General features: G+C 55.4%; 1 protein-coding gene across 1 annotated transcript in view; it reads right to left on the bottom strand.

Moving 5' to 3' along the window:
- IGFN1 (immunoglobulin like and fibronectin type III domain containing 1) overlaps nt 1–17391 on the bottom strand; it is a 29757-nt gene extending 12366 nt beyond the window's left edge. The window contains exons 1-13 of the mRNA XM_078076879.1: nt 17374–17391; nt 16772–16880; nt 15489–15628; nt 14455–14554; nt 12970–13014; nt 12643–12688; nt 11688–11862; nt 10681–10794; nt 9346–9514; nt 7898–8170; nt 7130–7183; nt 716–829; nt 94–218 (exon numbers count right to left, since the gene is read on the bottom strand). Of these exons, the coding sequence (XP_077933005.1) occupies nt 94–218; nt 716–829; nt 7130–7183; nt 7898–8170; nt 9346–9514; nt 10681–10794; nt 11688–11862; nt 12643–12688; nt 12970–13014; nt 14455–14554; nt 15489–15628; nt 16772–16880; nt 17374–17391 (1482 nt within the window). The remainder of the gene's footprint in view (nt 1–93; nt 219–715; nt 830–7129; nt 7184–7897; nt 8171–9345; nt 9515–10680; nt 10795–11687; nt 11863–12642; nt 12689–12969; nt 13015–14454; nt 14555–15488; nt 15629–16771; nt 16881–17373) is intronic.
- Nucleotides 17392–17885: the final 494 nt, after the last annotated feature.

Raw genomic sequence — 17885 nt, 5'->3', positions numbered from 1 at the left:
AAGCCCCTACCTTCTACTCTTCATTGCTTCACCCCCCCATCCACACCCCTCCCCCTCCCCATAAACGGGTCGGTAAAGCACGGGGGGCAGTACCTTGACTCCATCTTTAAACCAGGCACCCGGGCCCAGGTCGTGGGCGAGGGTACAGGAGAGCGCGGCATCCTCTCCCTGCTGCACTTCCGTGTCAGCCAGGCCCTGGGAGAAGTGGCCCTGGGGGCCTGGAGACACACAGAGGAGTCTGGGGGCTGGGCATCCAGGGATTTCCCCCAAGGTCCAGCCTCCCAGACCGTGGCCTACACTGAGCTCTGGGAGGCCACCATGTCCTGCCAGCTGGGCTGAGCCCGTGCCAGCAAAACCAAACTGGTTTTGCTAGGCTGGTATAGGGGACCTGGGGTACAAGGTGGATGAAGGGCCCCCCTTGAGTGACAAAGACGGGAAGTCTGAGTAACCCACAGAGAGATTTCAACAGCTCCAGTTCTTTGGACATAGGGTGTTAAGACAGAGACCCAGAGACCTCTGAGCCCCATGTAGCCTGGAGCCCACCTCCACAAGGAGGAAGAGGTTGATTCCTAGATGGGAAGAGATCCCTGAAAATGGGGGGGGGGCACTGGCAGGGACAAACTCCTGGGGCTAGAGGCAGAACTGAGACCGACCCAGTCATCCCCGTTCCCCTTGGCTCTACCCCACTGGAGCCATTTCCCTGAGAAATACCTACCTTGGGCCTCCTTGGAGAAACCGCCAGTGCCAGGCTTGTATCTGGATCTGGGACTCTGGGTGGCATCCCTCCCCTGGCTGTAGATGTCTGACCTGCCCTCCAGGCCACCTCTCCAGCTGCCAAGGTGACTCGGGGGCTCCCAGCTCTGGTCTTCGTGCAGAGTCACCGCTCGGCTCTCTTTGTCCTCTCCTCCCAGTGGCTGCCCTGAGCCTCTGGCCTCATCTGCTCCCCTTCTCTTTGCTGTTCCAGGCTCCACCCCTGACTGTCTTTGAGACCTGCTCCTGAGCTGGCCAGGCCTTCTGTCTGACCCTCCAGACTCTTCTGCTCCCCATCCCTCATACTCCTTTAGGGCCCCTGGACCTTGGGCTTTGTCATTCTCAGCCCCCAGGGACCCCTGATACCCCAGGGACCCTCTTTCTCCTCTTTGTCCTTTGTCTAGCTGAAAGCCCAGGCCCTGGATGCCCCCAGATCTGTCCATAGAGTCTTTTCTGACCAATGGACCATCTAGACCATTCCAGGCTCCCTGAGGCCCTAAATCCCCAGGGTTTTGGGTGAGGCCATTCTCCCTATCAGTGGAATTCCCCTTATACAAGATGCCTGAGTCCCCTGAGCCAGTAGACTTGCCCCTTTCAGGACCTGAACCTTTGCTATCCAGGAACCATGGATCTTGACACCCACCAGACCCTCCTTGGCCTAGAGCACCCTTCCTGCCCCTGGAGCCCTCTGGCCCTTCATGGGTCCCCCTGAAAGTGGCATCTTTGTCTTGCAGAGATCTGGAAGCTCTGGAGCCTGGGGACTGATTCCCAGCACCTATGCTGCGTTGGCCAAACCCCTGGTCTTCCCTGCTTGGGACCCCAGTGTGGCTTACCCCTTGTCCATCAGCAGAACCTGATGTTGATTTACCCCTTTCCCCAGGCATCCGGCTCTTGTCCAGAACCTGGCCTGTGCCCACTGAGTGCTCGCATGTTGCTCCCATCCTTCTGCCTCCCAGCGGTGAGTCCCCACCTGCCTGAGGTGCCAGTCCTCCCAGGCCAGCTGCTCTGCCCCTATCTGCTGTCCCTGGCCCTGCTTTCCAGAAGTCCTGCTCATGTCCAGATCCCAGAGCAGCTGCCCCTGCCCAGGTCTCGCTCTCCACTGCCCCCTGACCATCAAGAAACCCAGAAGCCCTCATACCCCCTGCTTGGTCTGCAGACCTGCCCTCCCTACTGGGAGCCTCTCTGTCCCCAGGAGATCCTGGGTCCCTAGCAGCATCTTGCCACTCTCTGACACCTGATTTTCCCATAGAGCCAAAGGCTCCCAGCACCTCAGGAACCCCTGAGGTTCCAGAGCCCCCGAGATCATTCTTGGAGCCTTGCCCGTCTGAAAGAATCCGTGGCTCACCTTGAATCCCCTGCATCTCTGGGCCCCAGGGGCCGTCCCTGCATTCTGTGCCATCTGAAGTGCCTGGCATTCCAGCCATCCTAAACCCCACTCCAGGACATGCTCCTTTCACAAACCCCATTCCTCTGCCCCTCTCTGAACCATCCTTGGAGCTTGTGCCACCATCAGACCTCTCTGATGCCGTCCGGTATCTTAACCCATGCTCTACGGCTTCTTGGCTGCTGGGTCCACCTTCATATCCCACTCCAGCCTGTGTGTCTGTTACTCTGAACTTCCCTGAACCATCTCTGTAGCCCACCTCACCTTCTGACCCCATTTCTGCAGATCCTCCTGAGCCTCCCCTATAATCTGACTCACTTCCTGACCTCAGTCCCCTAGCACCCCCCAAACCATCCCTATAGCCTGCTTCATCCCCTGACCCAATTCTCCCAGGACTCCCCAAACCATCCTTATAACCTGCCTCTCCCCCTGATCCAATTCTCCCAGAACCTCCCAAAGCATCCTTATAAACTGTGTCACCCTTTGACCCAATTCTCTCAGACTCCCCCAAGCCATCCCCATAACCTGCCTCACCCCCCACCCACATTCTCCCAGAACCCCCAAAGCCATCCCCATAACCTGCTTCACCCCCTGCCCCCATTCTCTCAGACTCCCCCAAGCCATCCCCATAACCTGCTTCACCCCCTGCCCCCATTCTCTCAGAACCCCCCAAACCATCCTTATAACCTGCCTCACCCCCTGATCCAATTCTCCCAGAACCCCCCAAACCATCCTTATAACCTCTCTCACCCCCCATCCCCATTCTCCCAGAACCCCCCAAACCATCCTTATAACCTGCTTCACCACCTGACCCAATTCTCCCAGAACCCCCCAAGCCATCCCCATAACCTGCCTCACTCCCCATCCCCATTCTCCCAGAACCCTCTAAGCCATCCTTATAAACTGCCACACCCCCCATCCCCATTCTCCCAGAACCCCCTAAACCATCCCCATAACCTGAGTCACCCTTTGACCCAATTCTCCCAGAACCCCCCAAGCCATCCCCATAACCTGCTTCACCATCTGCTACCATTCTCTCAGAACCCCCCAAACCATCCTTATAACCTGTGTCACCCCTTGACCCAATTCTCCCAGGACCTCCTAAGCCATCCCCATAACCTACCTCACCCCCCACCCCCATTTTCCCAGAACCCCCCAAAGCATCCTTACAAACTGCCTCACCCTTTGACCCAATTCTCCCAGAATCCCCAAAGCCATCCCCATAATCTGCTTCACCCCTTGACCCAATTCTCCCAGCATCCCCCAAACCATCCTTATAACCTGCCTCACCCCTTGACCCAATTCTCCCAGAATCCCCCAAGCCATCCCCATAACCTTTCTCACACTTTGACCCAATTCTCCCAGAATCCCCCAAGCCATCCCCATAACCTGCCTCACCCCCCATTCCCATTCTCCCAGAACCCCCCAAACCATCCTTATAACTTGCCTCACCCCTTGATCCAATTCTCCCAGAATCTACCAAGCCATCCCCATAACCTGCCTCACTCCCTATCCCCATTCTCCCAGAACCCCCCAAACCATCTTTATAACCTACTTCACCACCTGACCCAATTCTCCCAGGACCTCCTAAGCCATCCCTATAACTTGGCCCACACCCTGACCCCATTTTCCTGGAACCTCCCAAGCCATCCCCATAACCTGCTTCACCCCCCATTCTCCCAGAACTTCCTAAGCCATCCCCATAACCTGCCTCACCCCCCATCCCCATTCTCCCAGAACCCCCCAAACCATCCTTATAACCTGCCTCACCCCCTGACCCAATTCTCCCAGGACCTCCTAAGCCATCCCTATAAACTGCCCCATGCCCTGACCCCATTTTCCCAGAACCTCCCAAGCCATCCCCATAACCTGCCTCACCCTCTGATTCCATTCTCCCAGAATGCCCCAGGCCATCCTCATAACCTGCCTCACCCCTTGACCCAATTCTACCAGAATCCCCCAAGTCATTCCCATAACCTCTCTCACCCCCCATCCCCATTCTTCCAGAACCCCCCAAACCATCCTTATAATCTGCCTCACCCCTTGACCCAATTCTCCCAAAACCCCCCAAACCATCCTTATAATCTGCCTCACCCCTTGACCCCATTTTCCCAGAACCTCCCAAGTCATCCCCATAACCTGCCTCACCCTCCACCCCTATCCTCCCAGAACACCCCAAACCATCTTTATAACCTACTTCACCACCTGACCTAATTCTCCCAGAACCTCCTAAGCCATCCCTATAACCCACCCCATGCCCTGACCCCATTCTCCCAGAACCCCCCAAACCATCTCCATAACCTGCTTCACCCCCTGACCCAGTTCTCCCAGAACCCCCTAAATCATCCCTATGATCTGCCTTACCCAATGAACCCATTCCCTCAGGAGTTCCCAAATCTTTCCTATAGTCTGCCTCATCTACTGACCCCATTCCCCCAGAAACCTCAATACTATCCTTATAACCTGCCTCACCCCCTGGCCCCATCCCCCCAGACCCAAGACCCTTTGACCTTCCTTTATAAGCTGTTTTCCTTCCAATTTGCTGAGACCCTCGAATTCCCGATCCACCCCCAAGAACAGGCATGCCACAAGACCCATAAGTCTCTTGGCTTTCAGAACCGGCCCCAGCATGAGGAGCCAATGCCTCGGGGAAACTGGTATCGTCCCAGTGACCAGCTCTAGCTCCAGAGGCCCTAGCACCAAGGTCCCTGGTCCCAACCCCATCATTCACTTTGCCTCCTGCCTTCAGGTACCTTGGCTCCATGGCTCCTGCTTCCCCAGAGCCATCTTCATGGCCTCCTTCTCCAAAGGCCCCCAGAGCCCCTGAGGCTCTGAAGTCCCCATAGTCTCCAGTCTGGCCCCAAGGACTTATTCTTCCAGAGACCCCTGGTTCTGATTCTACATGTCCCTCCTCATCAGCCTCCATGGTTGCAGAGGCCCCAAGGCCACCTCTGCCCACAGACCCCACTGTCCCAGGACTCCCTAGGCCACCACTGGAATGATGCCTTCCCCCAGGGCCAGTATCCCCCTGGCTTTTGGATGCATCCCTGGCCTCTGGAGGCATCCTGGCTTCATCCATGGGCCCTCTATCAGGGCCACCTGAGCCACTCTTGAGATTAGCAAGTCTCTCAGACCCCCTTATCGCAGGACCGTAACTATCGTTGTTTCCAGACCACATTCCCCCAGGCACCCCTGAGCCATGCCTATAACCACCCCCTTCCTCAGACTCTGTTCCCCCAGGTGCCCCAGAGACAACTTCACAACCGGTGCCATAACCAGAGCCCATTTCTCCGGACACTGCCGAGCCATCACCATAGCCAGACCCGTTTTCAGGACCTATTCCTCTAGCATACCCTACGCCATCACCGTACCGAGACTCCATTCTCCCGGGACCTCCTAAGCCATCCTCGTAGCCTGTCTCACTTCTGAGTCCTTTTCCTCTGGAGTTCCATGACCCATTCCAGAAATCTGGTTCAGAACCCATTGCCCCTGGACCTCTTAATCCATCAGTGTCTCCTAGTGTCCCCCCAGAACCCTGAGCACCCAGGCTTAGAGACCCAATTAGCCTGTGGCTTCTGGTATCCACCCCCTGACCAGACCCCATTAGTCCAGCCCCCTGGGTACCACCCACACCACCTTCCCCTTCACCAGACCCCAACATTCCAGGCCTGTGGTAGGCCCTGGTTTTGCTGAGGCTGGACCCTGTGTCATCCCAAGGACCTGTGCTCCCAGACTCTATTCTGCCAGCAACCTCTGCTCCCCACTGACCTGCTGGCCAGCCTTGGGAATACTGGAAGCTTCTGGAGCCATCCCCTGCCTCACCCAAGTCTTCTGCTGTCTCCTGGCCCTCCCTTCCTCTGGGCCCCTGTAGGCTCCTCTCCCAGCCCCTGGGACCTCCTGGGCCTGCAGGGCTGGTTTTGTAGTGCTTTCCCCTACCCACAGACTTCCCTGGGCCTCGATCAGCTGTCTGTAGTGACCCTTCAGCTTTGGCCTCAGGCCCCCCTTGTCCCAGGAGGAACTCTCTGCTACCAGGTATTAATGGTTCCTGGGAGTTCTTTCTTATAGATATCTGCCCTCGAGACTCCTCTGGCCCCCAGCAGCCCCCCGCTTCCTCATCATCAGCATCTCTGCCACCCTGAGAGCCCCAGGACTCAGGGCCTATGCCTGTCTTGGAGCTAGAAGCTCTTTCTCCAGGATATTCCTGGGCCCCAAGACTACCTGTCCCACTGCTGTCTCCAGCTTCCCCCACACCGGTCCCCCTGCTCCACACTGCCCCTGTGGCTCCTCTCTGTGTTTTCCTGCTCAGATCACCCCCTCCCTCCACCTCACCCAGGCTTTCCCCCTGCAAAATCTTCTCCATCACTCCCCCTTCTGACCAAGAGCCCTCAGGACTAGACTGGGATCCCCTCAGGGCTGTTTGTCCTCTCCCAGGTCCCAAATGAGCACTGAAGAGTTGTTTCTGGCTGTGCCTGTCCAGGGGACTCCCATGGTCCTCTCTGTACTCCTCTCCTTCCCCGCTGCTCCCCAGTCCTCCCACTTGAGGGTACCTGGACTCAGCCTCCCAACCTCCTGCTGTCCTACCACATCTGTCCCCATCACTGTCTCTGCCATGATCTTGCTGTTGACCTTCCATGAGACCTAAACCTGACTCTAGGCCCTCTCCCTGTATATAGGGGCTCCCTGGAAGGCTTATGCCCCAGCCTCCCTCTCTGTGGAGCTGATTTTCCCCAAAGGGAGTGACTGTGCTTCCCTCTGCTTCCAGAAAGCCCTTTCCTGCCTGCCCAGGGCCCCAGGCTGAGCCAGCTGCCCCATCACTCCCTATCAGGGAGTAGCCATGCCCACCAAGGCCACCTGTCTCTAGGCCAGCTGTGAACTGTAGCCCAGAAGCAGGCCTGGCCCCATTAAGGGAGCCCTCCAGCAGGCCCTGCTCTCTGGGTTCCCCTCCCTTGCCGCTGATGCTCCTGGAATCTTCTGCTTCTGAGGTCTGGGCTCCTTGGGCTTGCAGCTGATGGTCAGCACTTGCAGTCAGAAAGTTTCTATCCTTCCCTGCTTTGATAAGAGGTCAATGCCCCCATAGAGAGACAAAAGAAAAGACCTGTTAAATCAGGTCAAGTCACCCGTCTGACCCTAACTGCTTTGCCTGACCCTCAGTTTCCCCAATAGAGAAAAAGCTGACCATCTCAGAAGGAAGCCAGGGTGTGCCAGCTCATTGATAGATGAATCCTATCACCACCTCCCCCAGCCCTGTACCCACAGACACCCTGCCCTGCTATGTGGTTCATGAGGACTTTTGGAGAAAATACATAACCTAAAACTCATCCTCTTATCAAACTGCCATGAACAGTTTCATGATTTTTAAAAGCTCTATTTGCTCACCATCTGCCTTACAAATGTCCACTTTACAGTTTCCTGGGATCACCTTGAACCTAAATCCATAGGGGAATTTAAGGGTGTTCTTTGGCCTGACCCAGATTCTCATCCATAGTGAATCTGAGCCAAGGCCTGGCCAGGAGCCTCGGGCCATCTTGGATCTCTGCTCCCAGAGGCATTCCAGAGGCCCATGGAGCACACACAGCTGAGGAGGACCAGGCTGGCTGCGAGGGCCAGCACTGAGATGGGTCAGGAATAGATCTCAGGAGCCTTCCTCATTCCCGGACAGTGAAGGAATTATCAAGAGAGAATGACTGACCAAGGGAAGCCCCTGGCCCTGGCCTTTTTCATGCCCTTCTCAGCCAGGGAACGACAGAGGTAAGAACCACTCACCTTCAACCACCAGCCAGGCAGTAGAACTGTGGAACCCAGTGCCCAGTGAGTAGGGGCCCATGTCTGAGAAATGGGCCCCCCTTACCACCAGCCTGTGGGTCAGCCCATCAGGGGACACAAACATTTCATATTTGTTTCTGGGCTGGAGTGGCCGGTGCCGGAAATTCCAGGTGGCGTTGGGGCAGGGGCTGGAGAGAATGCACTCGAAGACAGCATCACCCTGCTCTTCACAGTGCGCCTCAGCCAGCGGGACCACCACTCTGGAGGGGATGGCTGTCAGGGAAGCAGGAATGGGGGCGTCAGCTTGGCAGCGTGACCCAGCATGACCTGACACAGCGAAGCTGGGAGCTCAGAAGCCCAGGTTCAGACCAGCTCAGCCACAGATCCCCTGTGTCACCTGGGGCAGGTCACTTCCTTATCCCAGGTGACAGTTCCCAACATAAAATGAGGGCTTATAATGAGGTTATGAACAGTAAGACTGTTTTCAGCTCTGGAATTCTGTAATCCTAAATCCAGAGATTATGTCTGGCGGTAAGATGGGTACATGAAGAAAACCGATATGCTGACTGCCAGAGCTTCATACATGATCTCTTATGAATCCTAGGACCACCTCCCAGATAGGTATTATTATTTCCTTTTTACAAGTAAGGAAACCCAGTCTTACCCAACTAAGAGGCAGCCCGGGCAGGATTCACACCCAGGTCTGGCTGACGTCAAAGGCCCTGCTCCTTCCCCCCTGCCACGCCATTTCTCGGCTTTTCAAAGCCCTGTCCAGGCATACCTGGAGACCTCATGCCCTCTTTCTTCCTCAACCTTGATTTAGAATCATGTTCTTTATGTTCTGTCTGCCCAAAGCTTTCTTCTCCAGGCCTCTCCTCCTCCCGGGAGGCCAGGTGTGGGGGGTGGGTGATGATGTGTACACAGCTACTCGAGGGGATGGGACAGAGTTTGATGAAAGAGGAAGGGACAGTTCCCAGGTGGGGTGGGGGCACGGGAGGCAGGGAAGGAAGAGGGCTGTACGGGGCACAAGGGTTCCGCACCTGGGTGGATCTTGTGCTGGGGAGTGTGGGAGGTGAGAGTCTGCAGCAGAAAGCAGTGAGGCTGTGGCCAGAGCCTGTGAAATTAGTCTGGATCTAATCTGGAGATAGAATCTCCGCGGCAGAAGGTCTGCGAGCAGGGGCGTGGCATGGACATTGTACGTCTGTGGCTGGAACTCAGGAGAGCTCAGCTCAGCATCAAGAGAACACAGACCTCGGACCAAGACTTTTGGAAAGCAGAGATCATTTCAATTTAACCACCTGGGTGTGCATTCCTCTCCCTCACAGTCTTTGCAAGGGGTGGGGGAGGCATATCACATTTATCTTCCCCACCCCCTCCCCCTGCCATGGCACATGGGCCCCCCTCCTAACAGATCTCCACTCCAGCTTCTGCAGGGGAAGACCACCCACCGCTAGCATCCAGTTCCGTGGAGAAGATTTCGGCATCCTCCACCTTGACCTGGTAAATGCCGGCATCCTCAGGCTGCAGGTCCCGGATCTGGAATTGGTAGCGCTTCCCCAGCCGCCGCAGACAGTGCTTGGTCTGGTTATCAAAGCTGTAGGGGATCATCTCACCATCCTGAGGCCAAGAAAGGAAGAGGGAGGTTCAGGGCTTCAGTGGGGCCCCAGCACCTCCTGCCTCAACCCCACTCTGGCAGTTTTCTGCCACTGGCCCAGGCACCAGACAACATTGCTGGAACCACAGAGGAGATGAGGCGGGGGGCAGGGGCAGGGGTGGAGAGCAGGGGGCAGGGGCAGGGGTGGAGAGCAGGGCTCAGAGGCCTTGAGAACAGGGAGTGTGAGGTGAAGGAATACTGCCCTAGGAGGGTCGCTGACTCCGACAATGGAGTAAATAATCTGCACGTATCACACAAGAGACACCTGAGAGGGGGAGACCTCCGCTCAGATTGAGGAACCACCCGAGCAGCCCCAGGGCTTTACCAGGGGGCGGGGAGGCAACACCGAGGGCCCTAGGGGCCCCAGGACATTCATTCTCGGAGGGCCACAAGAAAGTACTACCAGGTATCTTTAGGGGTTCTAGAAAACCCAGTGATCCATGCACACGCCCCCTTTAGCTAAAGCCTAGATAGATTTGCCACTTGACAGATATTAACAACAGCTCGTCTTCAGTTGCCTACTGCGTGCCAGGCACTGGGTTGGGTACTTGGGGCACATCAGTGAATAAAACAAAGATTCCTGCCCCCCAGGGAGCTAAAATTCTAGGAGGGACACAGACAAATAACATATCATAAGCAGATAATATAATGTATATTAGAAAGAGATAGAATTAGGGAAAAGAAGAAAAGAGAGAGGAAGATACGGATTCAGGGATGTAGGACGGGGCTGGGGGGACGCAGCACCCAGAGGGTGGTCAGGGGACATCTGGCTGCGGGTGAGGGAATTAGCCGTGTGGATACCAGGGAAGACCATGGCAGGCAGCAGGACCAGCTAGAGCAAAGAAACAGATGCAGGGGGGCGGGGGTGCACTTTCTCAGAATCCTCTTTTTACCCCTGGTGTCCTGGCTAGAGAACCTCGTTGCTCAGTGAGAGGTAAGAAGAGTCTATGAAATGTCTACACCAAAGTTTCACCTCCCTCCAATCAGGAACTCCAGGGGATTCAGGACTCACCATCTGTGTGCTTGAGTTGCTCCCAGAGGGGAATCCATGGGACCCATAGTTCCTCCCCCCAGGACCTGCAGCATCCCTGCCAGATGCCTCCCTCCTCAATGACTCCTCCAGCCTCACCTTATACAGGTGAATCTTGCTCCCGGAATACTTGAGATCCAGCTCCAGATCAAATGTTGCGACCCCCTCCTTGCTGACCCTGATGTGTCTCAAGTTGGAGACGGCGTTAACGTACTAGGGAAGACAAACGCACCGGGGGATCTCTCTGAGCTCTCTCTTCGGAGCACTCCAAACCCTCGGACCCCAGTCCCACCCCCCACTATGTCCCACTCGAGCATGCATTTGCCTATTTTACAGGTGGGAAGAAATTTTCCAAGATGAGACATCAGGTCAGGAAGCAAAGTGAGAAAGGACCCCAGGTGTCCATCCAGGTGCTCTGAGAACATGGTAGGACATTTCCGTTCATCTGCTATTCCGGCCAATAAAAAGTAGTTGAGCACCTACTGTGGGCAAAGCCCTGTGTTAAGGTCAATGAGAAGGCTTGGAGGACAGAAAACTGAGTCCCACGATGTTTGATGAACCACCTTCAAGGTGATAAAATACTATTTTCAGGATGGTGAAAACTAGTTGTTTTGCATTTCCAGAAGACAAATTAGACTAGTGCTATAGTTATGTTAGACCCAGGAAAGAACTGCCTATACAGTTTATAAGACACTGGGATAAGCAGGCAACTGTGAAATCCCCTCCACAGGAAGCCTTTAGAAATAAGACAGGTATCCCAGGTCTGGGGAGGATGACAGCGGACAGGAAGCCCTTGCCAGGCGTCAGGCACTCAGCTAAGAGCTTTAAGTACATTCTCTAGTTCATCCTCTCCCTAACCCTAAGAAGCAGGTACAACTATAACACCCATTTTACAGGTAAGGAAACCAAGACACGGAGGCCCTAACTTGCCCAATGCCCCAGATTTTAGTATCTGAACCAGATTTCAAAGCCAAAACATTGACTGGAGGCCCCGGTCCTTGGCCACACGCGGCCCTGGGAGCTGGGTGAGGGCCGGCCCTGCGCCAGGCCCAGCTCCAGGTGGGGGCGCCCGCGAGGCACCGGGCCGCGGGCCCCGGCGAGGCTACCTGCGCCATCCTGTCCTCGTGCTCCTTCCGCAGCTCCTTGAGCTTGCGCAGCATGCCCCGGTAGTCCACGATGCCATACTTCAGGCAGATCCGCTCGTAGTCCTTGCGGTCGGCCGTCATCAGAAGCTGCCACACCTGCTCCAGGTCCACCTTTTTCTTGGTGGGAGGCGGGGCCCTGGGGAGCAGGGCGGGCAGGTCAGAGGCCAGGGGAGCCCCAGGAGCTGCTCCCCTGGGCCTGGCACCCTGAGAGGCTGTGGGGAGCCGCCTTCTCTGCACTAGAAGAAAGGGATGGGGAGGCTGGGCTCTGGGTCTGAGCACTGTCGGGACACGATGGACACAGAGATGGGCAAGGGCGCCCCCCACCCCAGTCCGAACTTTCAGGGGAGAAACTCTGCTCCTAACACCTTGTATTGTGGATCACTGAGAAAGATGGCCGGGGGGGGCGGGGTGTGTGTGGGGTGTGCAGATTATTCTGTTACTTTTTTTTTTTTTTAAGATTTTATTTATTTATTTGTCAGAGAGAGAGAGCACACAAGCAGGGGGAGGGGCAGGCAGAGGGAGAGGGAGAAGCAGGCTCCCCACTGAGCAAGGAGCCCAATGCAGGACTCGATCCCTGGACCCTGGGATCATGACCTCAGCCAAAGGCCTCCACTTAACTGACTGAGCCACCCAGGCGTCCCTATTCTGTTACTTTAACACTTAAAAAAAAAAATCATTGTTCTAGTGGAGCACCCCATTTTACAAACAAGTGAGTCAGGACCGGAAGAGAAGAGATGATTCATTCAAGGACACAGAGCTTAAAGGCAACAGAACTAGGGGGTCAGCGCTCTTTCCTCTTCCTATTGGCTACCTGCAGTCTAGCTTCCTAGCCAGTGGACGGGAGAACTGAGCCTGCCTTGCTCATGGATGTAGCTGGGGAGACTTCAACCCTGCCCCTGGATAGGCCCACACCCACCTCTTTTTCAGAAGATTTCGGTAGTCCATCAGCTCCTTCCTGAGGTCTAGAAAAAGAGCAGGAATGAGGCCCCAAGCCCAGGGTGGGATTCCAAGGGGCTAATGCAGGGCTTTTCTGTGGCAATGGGAGTGGGGTGGGTGTGTGGGGGGGTGGCAATCTGAGGACCTGTGGTCCATGGCTGACAACCGAGCTTTTGAAAGTTGCCCTCCTGTGGACTGGTGATGATCTGTAAGGTGTTGGTAGGGGCTTGGCCAAGTCAGGAGCACCAGGCAAGGAGTAGCCCATTCCCCAAAACCCAAGAAGATTTCTGACAACCCTTACACCTACCCTCCTGGGGTTCCTTGTGCCTCTTGCGATTCTTCCGAAAGCCAACTGGACCATCAGGAGAAAGGAAGAGATTTATGTGGACAGATAGGGAGAGAAGCGAGACACATTGATGGTCTTCCTGAGAACCAACTGAGTGCCCCAGCCGTGTCCTCCCCACTGTCCAAAAGGGCAAGACAACAGCTCAGCAAGAGGGATGAGCGGAGGGTCCATCATAAGCTTTGATACCCAGAGCCTTAGCATGACTGATGTGGAGCTGACCTGATTATCATCACATGCGGGGGAGGCCCGCTGACGTGTCTGCAGGGGCAGGGGGGCGGCAGAAGTGAGTGCAGAGACTGTGGCTGGCTGCAGGGGCAGCAGCTCTCCCATGCCCCCCAGGAGCTGCCATTTCAGGGTACGGGCCAGATGTTGCCCAGGTAGGCCAACACTGCTGTTTGAGCCTGCAGCCATGCCCAGTCCTCATTGCCTGTTCCCACTAGTAGGAAGGAGGCTGGAAAAGCTAAATCCTTGCCTTCCCAGTTTCCCTTGCCACCAGGAGTGGCCATGTGACACGGTTCTGGTCAATGAGATGTAAACAGAAGTCTCCAAGGAGTTTCTGAGAAAGCTTTTGCTTTCTTGATAAAAGGGCCAGCTGTACCTGGGGCCACCTCTTTCCCCTTCTCCCCACCTTGAATGTGGATGCAGTTGGGATCTGCAGCAGCCGTCTTATGACCACGAGGCTATAAGCCAAGCCAACGTCTTTGGGTGGCAGCTCAGTGGGACAGGAAACATCTGGTTGTCCTGTGACAGCGCTGAGCTGTGGTTTGAGCCCTGGGTTCCAACCTCAGGACTTCTTATCATGTGACATAATCAAGTGTCTATTTCTTGGGCTATTTGTAGTAGGGTTTTCTGTTATTCGTAGGCAAAAGCATAACCAGTTGAAAGACTAGATCTGCTTTCTCAAGAGACATGCCCCTTCCCGTTATTATATGTCAAAAATTAATTTAAAATTTGGAAACACTGTGCCAGGCAAAAACAACCCACCCCCACGTCTGAGAAAGGATTTGGCCTTCATATTACCTGTTTGCCACCTCTGACGTAGGCCTGCACAAAGTATCCTTTGTACAGTGGAGAAACTGGGGCCACAAAACTGGGGCCCCCCTCAAGAAAACGAAGCACATTGAAGGAGTTAGCAGAAGGTTCAGGACCAGAAACCGACCTCTGGGTCCTGCTCTCATGCTCCAGGGTTAAGAGACTATCATCCAGAGCATCTGCAGTGGGGCATCTGCTGAGTGTGTGCCTTTTAGACCACGTGCAGAGTTGGTATGTAAGTGCGTGAAGCCAAGGGCCCTGGGACCAGATGGGACAGCGAACTTGCTGTCCCTCTCTCCTTTCACCCCACCAGCTGCCCGGCCTCTGAGGCCTCTGAGGGCTCTCTGAGGAGAAAGCCAGGGCCAGCACCCCAAGCACCAATGAGACAGGATGAGGGGAGGGGGTCGAGCCCACCTTCGATGACCAGGAGCCTCGTGGAGCACGTGGCCTCTCCATAGATGTTCACTGCGGTGCAGCGGTAAAGGTCTGAGTCCTCACCCGTCAGCTTGTTGATCTGCAGAGAGGCCAAGGCCGGGGGGACACGGCTAGCACCCCCTCCCCCCTTCCTCCACTTACTAGACATGGCTAAAGGTATATCAAGATGAATAAGACACAGCCCTTTCCTTACAGAGCTCACAGTCTTCATCAAGGAAGTCAGACCCCAAAACAAAAAGCGGGATCATGACAGAGAGTGGATGTAGCATCGGCAGGTTGGGGGAGGGCCTCTTAGCCAGCAGAGGCGATGTGGTATAGCAGAAAGGCTGGCTTTTGGGGGGCAGGTGGATCTGGGACTACGTATCGTCTCCGTCACGTATTACGGGCTATGGGACCTTAGGTAAATTACCTAACCTCTCTGAACCTTAATTTCTTATACGGCGAGAATAATAATGCCTCAGAAAGTAGTGAATGGTCAGGAGTAAATGATATCATCTATGTCAAATGTTTAGCCCAAGGCCCAGCACATAGTAGGTGTTCTGTGACTGGTAGCTCTAATTATTACTAATATTGGCAGCAGGGACAGAGTGCTCGCTAGAGGCCAGACACTGGTGAGATACCTCACGTAAACTTTTCATATTCGTAACAACACTGTAAAGTAAGTACTGTTATCATCCCCGTGTCACAGATGAGGAAACGGAAGTACAGAGAAGTAAGGAACTTTCCAAGGCCAAGGTGGTGGGCCTGGGATTGGAAACCAGGCCATCCGGACTCCACAGCTTGAGTTCCTGAGCTCCAGCCTCCACCACCTGCCAGGTTATCAGCAGAGGTACGTACCTGCAAGCCTGGCAGGTCCCAACCTGGCTCCAGCCACCTGGAGCCACAGGATGGAGCTGAGTGGGCTCAACCCCAGCTGGGAGCATCTACTCCTCCGGGGTTTGGAGGCTGCCAAGGAGCCCTTCAAGGGGACTGGGAGAGATGATCGTGGGTCGGGGGCGAGCTGCAGGTCCTACCTGTAGCATGTGCTCGTTGCTGCGGGGGGAGGAGGAGATCTGGTACTTGCTGGAGTTCCTGAGGGTACCTTTGGTGCTCTGCCAACCCACCTCGGGTTTGGGCTCCCCACAGACCACGGCCCGAAAGATGGCATTTTTCCCTGTGGCAGGAGAAGGCGGTCAAAATATTGGCAGCTTGGGGGAGGGCTAAGAGTATACTTTATTGGGACTTTAATTTGTTGTTCTCACTGCTCTAGGTATTTCCACTGCCCATTCCAAGAAGGGTGTCAGGCCTTGGTGCCCTGACTCAAGGAGTCTTATGATGCCAGGCAGAGAGCAGCAGTTTCCAGGCACCCAGAAGGCAGATCCGCACCCCCCCCCCCGGCTTCTGTATCACAGAGGGTGGGCTCCTTGAGGAAAAGATGCAGCTGGACTGTCCATGGTGGAAGGAGAGGCAAGCAGGGCTTGGGGTGGAAGGGTGCATTTCTTTGCACGTAGGTGAGGGAGGAGTCTGAAGGACCTCCCAGGACTGGGAAGGGGACGAGTCTTTTGGGGGTTCCGTGTCCACTTTCAAGGCGGGATGATCCCGAGACACAGGGTTCCAGCCTCAGAAAAGAGCCCAAGCTCCATGTGTGGCATGGAAGGCCGGGAGCTGCCCACCCTCAAGAGATCCCTTGGGCTCCTGTCAGGGACATCTCCATAGAGAGCAGTACAGAGTGAAGACCCAAGGGCCCTCCGCAGTGATGAGAGACAATTGCCCATGACCTTTGTATTTTGAGTGAGGACTTAGAGTCAGATTTAGAAAAATAAAGTGCCATTCTTTTTCTTATACCGAAATGATGTAAATTGCAAAGTATTGTAGGAACCTGTGCTGGGAAAAAGAACACCAATTCTCACCCCTTCCCCCAAAAGTCTTTGCTCCCATCACTTTCCTGGGCACTTTTCTCATGTGGCCCAAAAGAACTTCATTTTAACAGTGTCTACAGCGACTGCTCAGAGGTCAGGAGAGGGGAGGGGAGCTCGGCAACACCACCACCTCTCCCGCTCCCCAGTGAGCATCCCCCACGCTTGTTCCCAAATATTTCTTGTTTCAGCATACCCTAGTATGTCTTCACTCCCTTTGCCCATTCTGCCCCTCAGGTCCCTGGCCCTTCTGGGGACCCAGGCAGGCAGGCACCCCAGAAGCAGAGGGAGACATGGTGTGGCCTGGTGCTGGATGTGGGGGCTGGGAGGCCGGCTAGGAAGGATGGGGGTGAGCCCCCTCCACCGTGGAGACTCTCAGCAGCTCCCCTCCCGGGTCTCACCTTCTTGCAGCGCCAAGGCGACGGGCTTCTGCTGGAAGTCTGGTGTGCTGCCGCCTTCGGGGATCTCCTCCACCAGCTGCCGAATGCTCACCCCATGAATGGCGGACTTCTTTGGGGGCTTCTCTGGAGAAGGTGGGAGAAACGGAGATGAACCTTCCCTACTCTTCCTCGTGGGTGACCCTTTAACACAATGGAGCCCTGATGCATGCATCCACGGAACGTGAGCCCCTCCCCACTCTCCCACCATTGGGCGGGATTGTCTCTCAGAGCTCCTGACTTGAGCAGGGCTTTTGAATTTTCTAGTGGAATTGGGCAGTGGTCCTCCAGCAGTGTGAATGGAGCCCCTGGGAAGTGGGCAGGGGGCACCCAGGGAAGACCCTGGGAGCGTCACTGGGGTAAAGTCGGAGAAGGGAGAATGGGAAGGGGCTCCGCATTGGGGCTGTGCATCCTTTATTCAGGAAAACAAATTAAAACCCAAAGCCTAAACTGGAAAAAACAAAGAACCAGGCAAGTTCCCGAAGATCTCTGAGCCCTATCCTTCCCTCATTTCCACCCCGTGAGGAACGCCAGTGAGGGACTAGGACGGGGGAGGGGAGGTCAGCTCTTCTCTCACCTGCCATAGTTTGGGTGCCTCTTTGGTTACTGAGGGTGGCAACTGATCTCCTGAGAACAGAAGACAGAATTGCTTATGAGAGTGCAGGCTGGTCTTACCCCATCTCCCCACACCATCCGTGCTTCGGCTGGTCTCTGGCCTGGGAGCTGGGTAGAGTTGCTGCCCCCTGAGAGCTTGTCTAACCCCACCTAATGGTATTGATCGGTGTCCTGCAAGTCTCTGCTCCAGCAAAACCAACTTCCCCGAGACAGGGAGAGGGTGGGTTGCTGCTCAGTTTTACCTTTCCCAAGTAACGGAGCCCATGGGGCTGAACCTGCAACCTGTGCTGGTGGCCTGGCCTTTCGGGTGGGGCCCCAGGCCTGATGGCCACTCAGAGGATGAGACACAGCTTCCCCAAACCTCAGGAAATCAAATGCCTGGCATCCAGGATTCCTTGAACGATTTCGCAGCCTGCCCCCTCTTGACTGTGGAATGTCAGTTTTCCAGGGATATTCTCTGGGA

Source organism: Halichoerus grypus, chromosome 7 (assembly GCF_964656455.1).
Source record: "Halichoerus grypus chromosome 7, mHalGry1.hap1.1, whole genome shotgun sequence".
In the NCBI taxonomy this organism is placed as follows: Eukaryota; Metazoa; Chordata; class Mammalia; order Carnivora; family Phocidae; genus Halichoerus; species Halichoerus grypus.
This window is presented reverse-complemented; position numbering and strand designations above follow the sequence as displayed.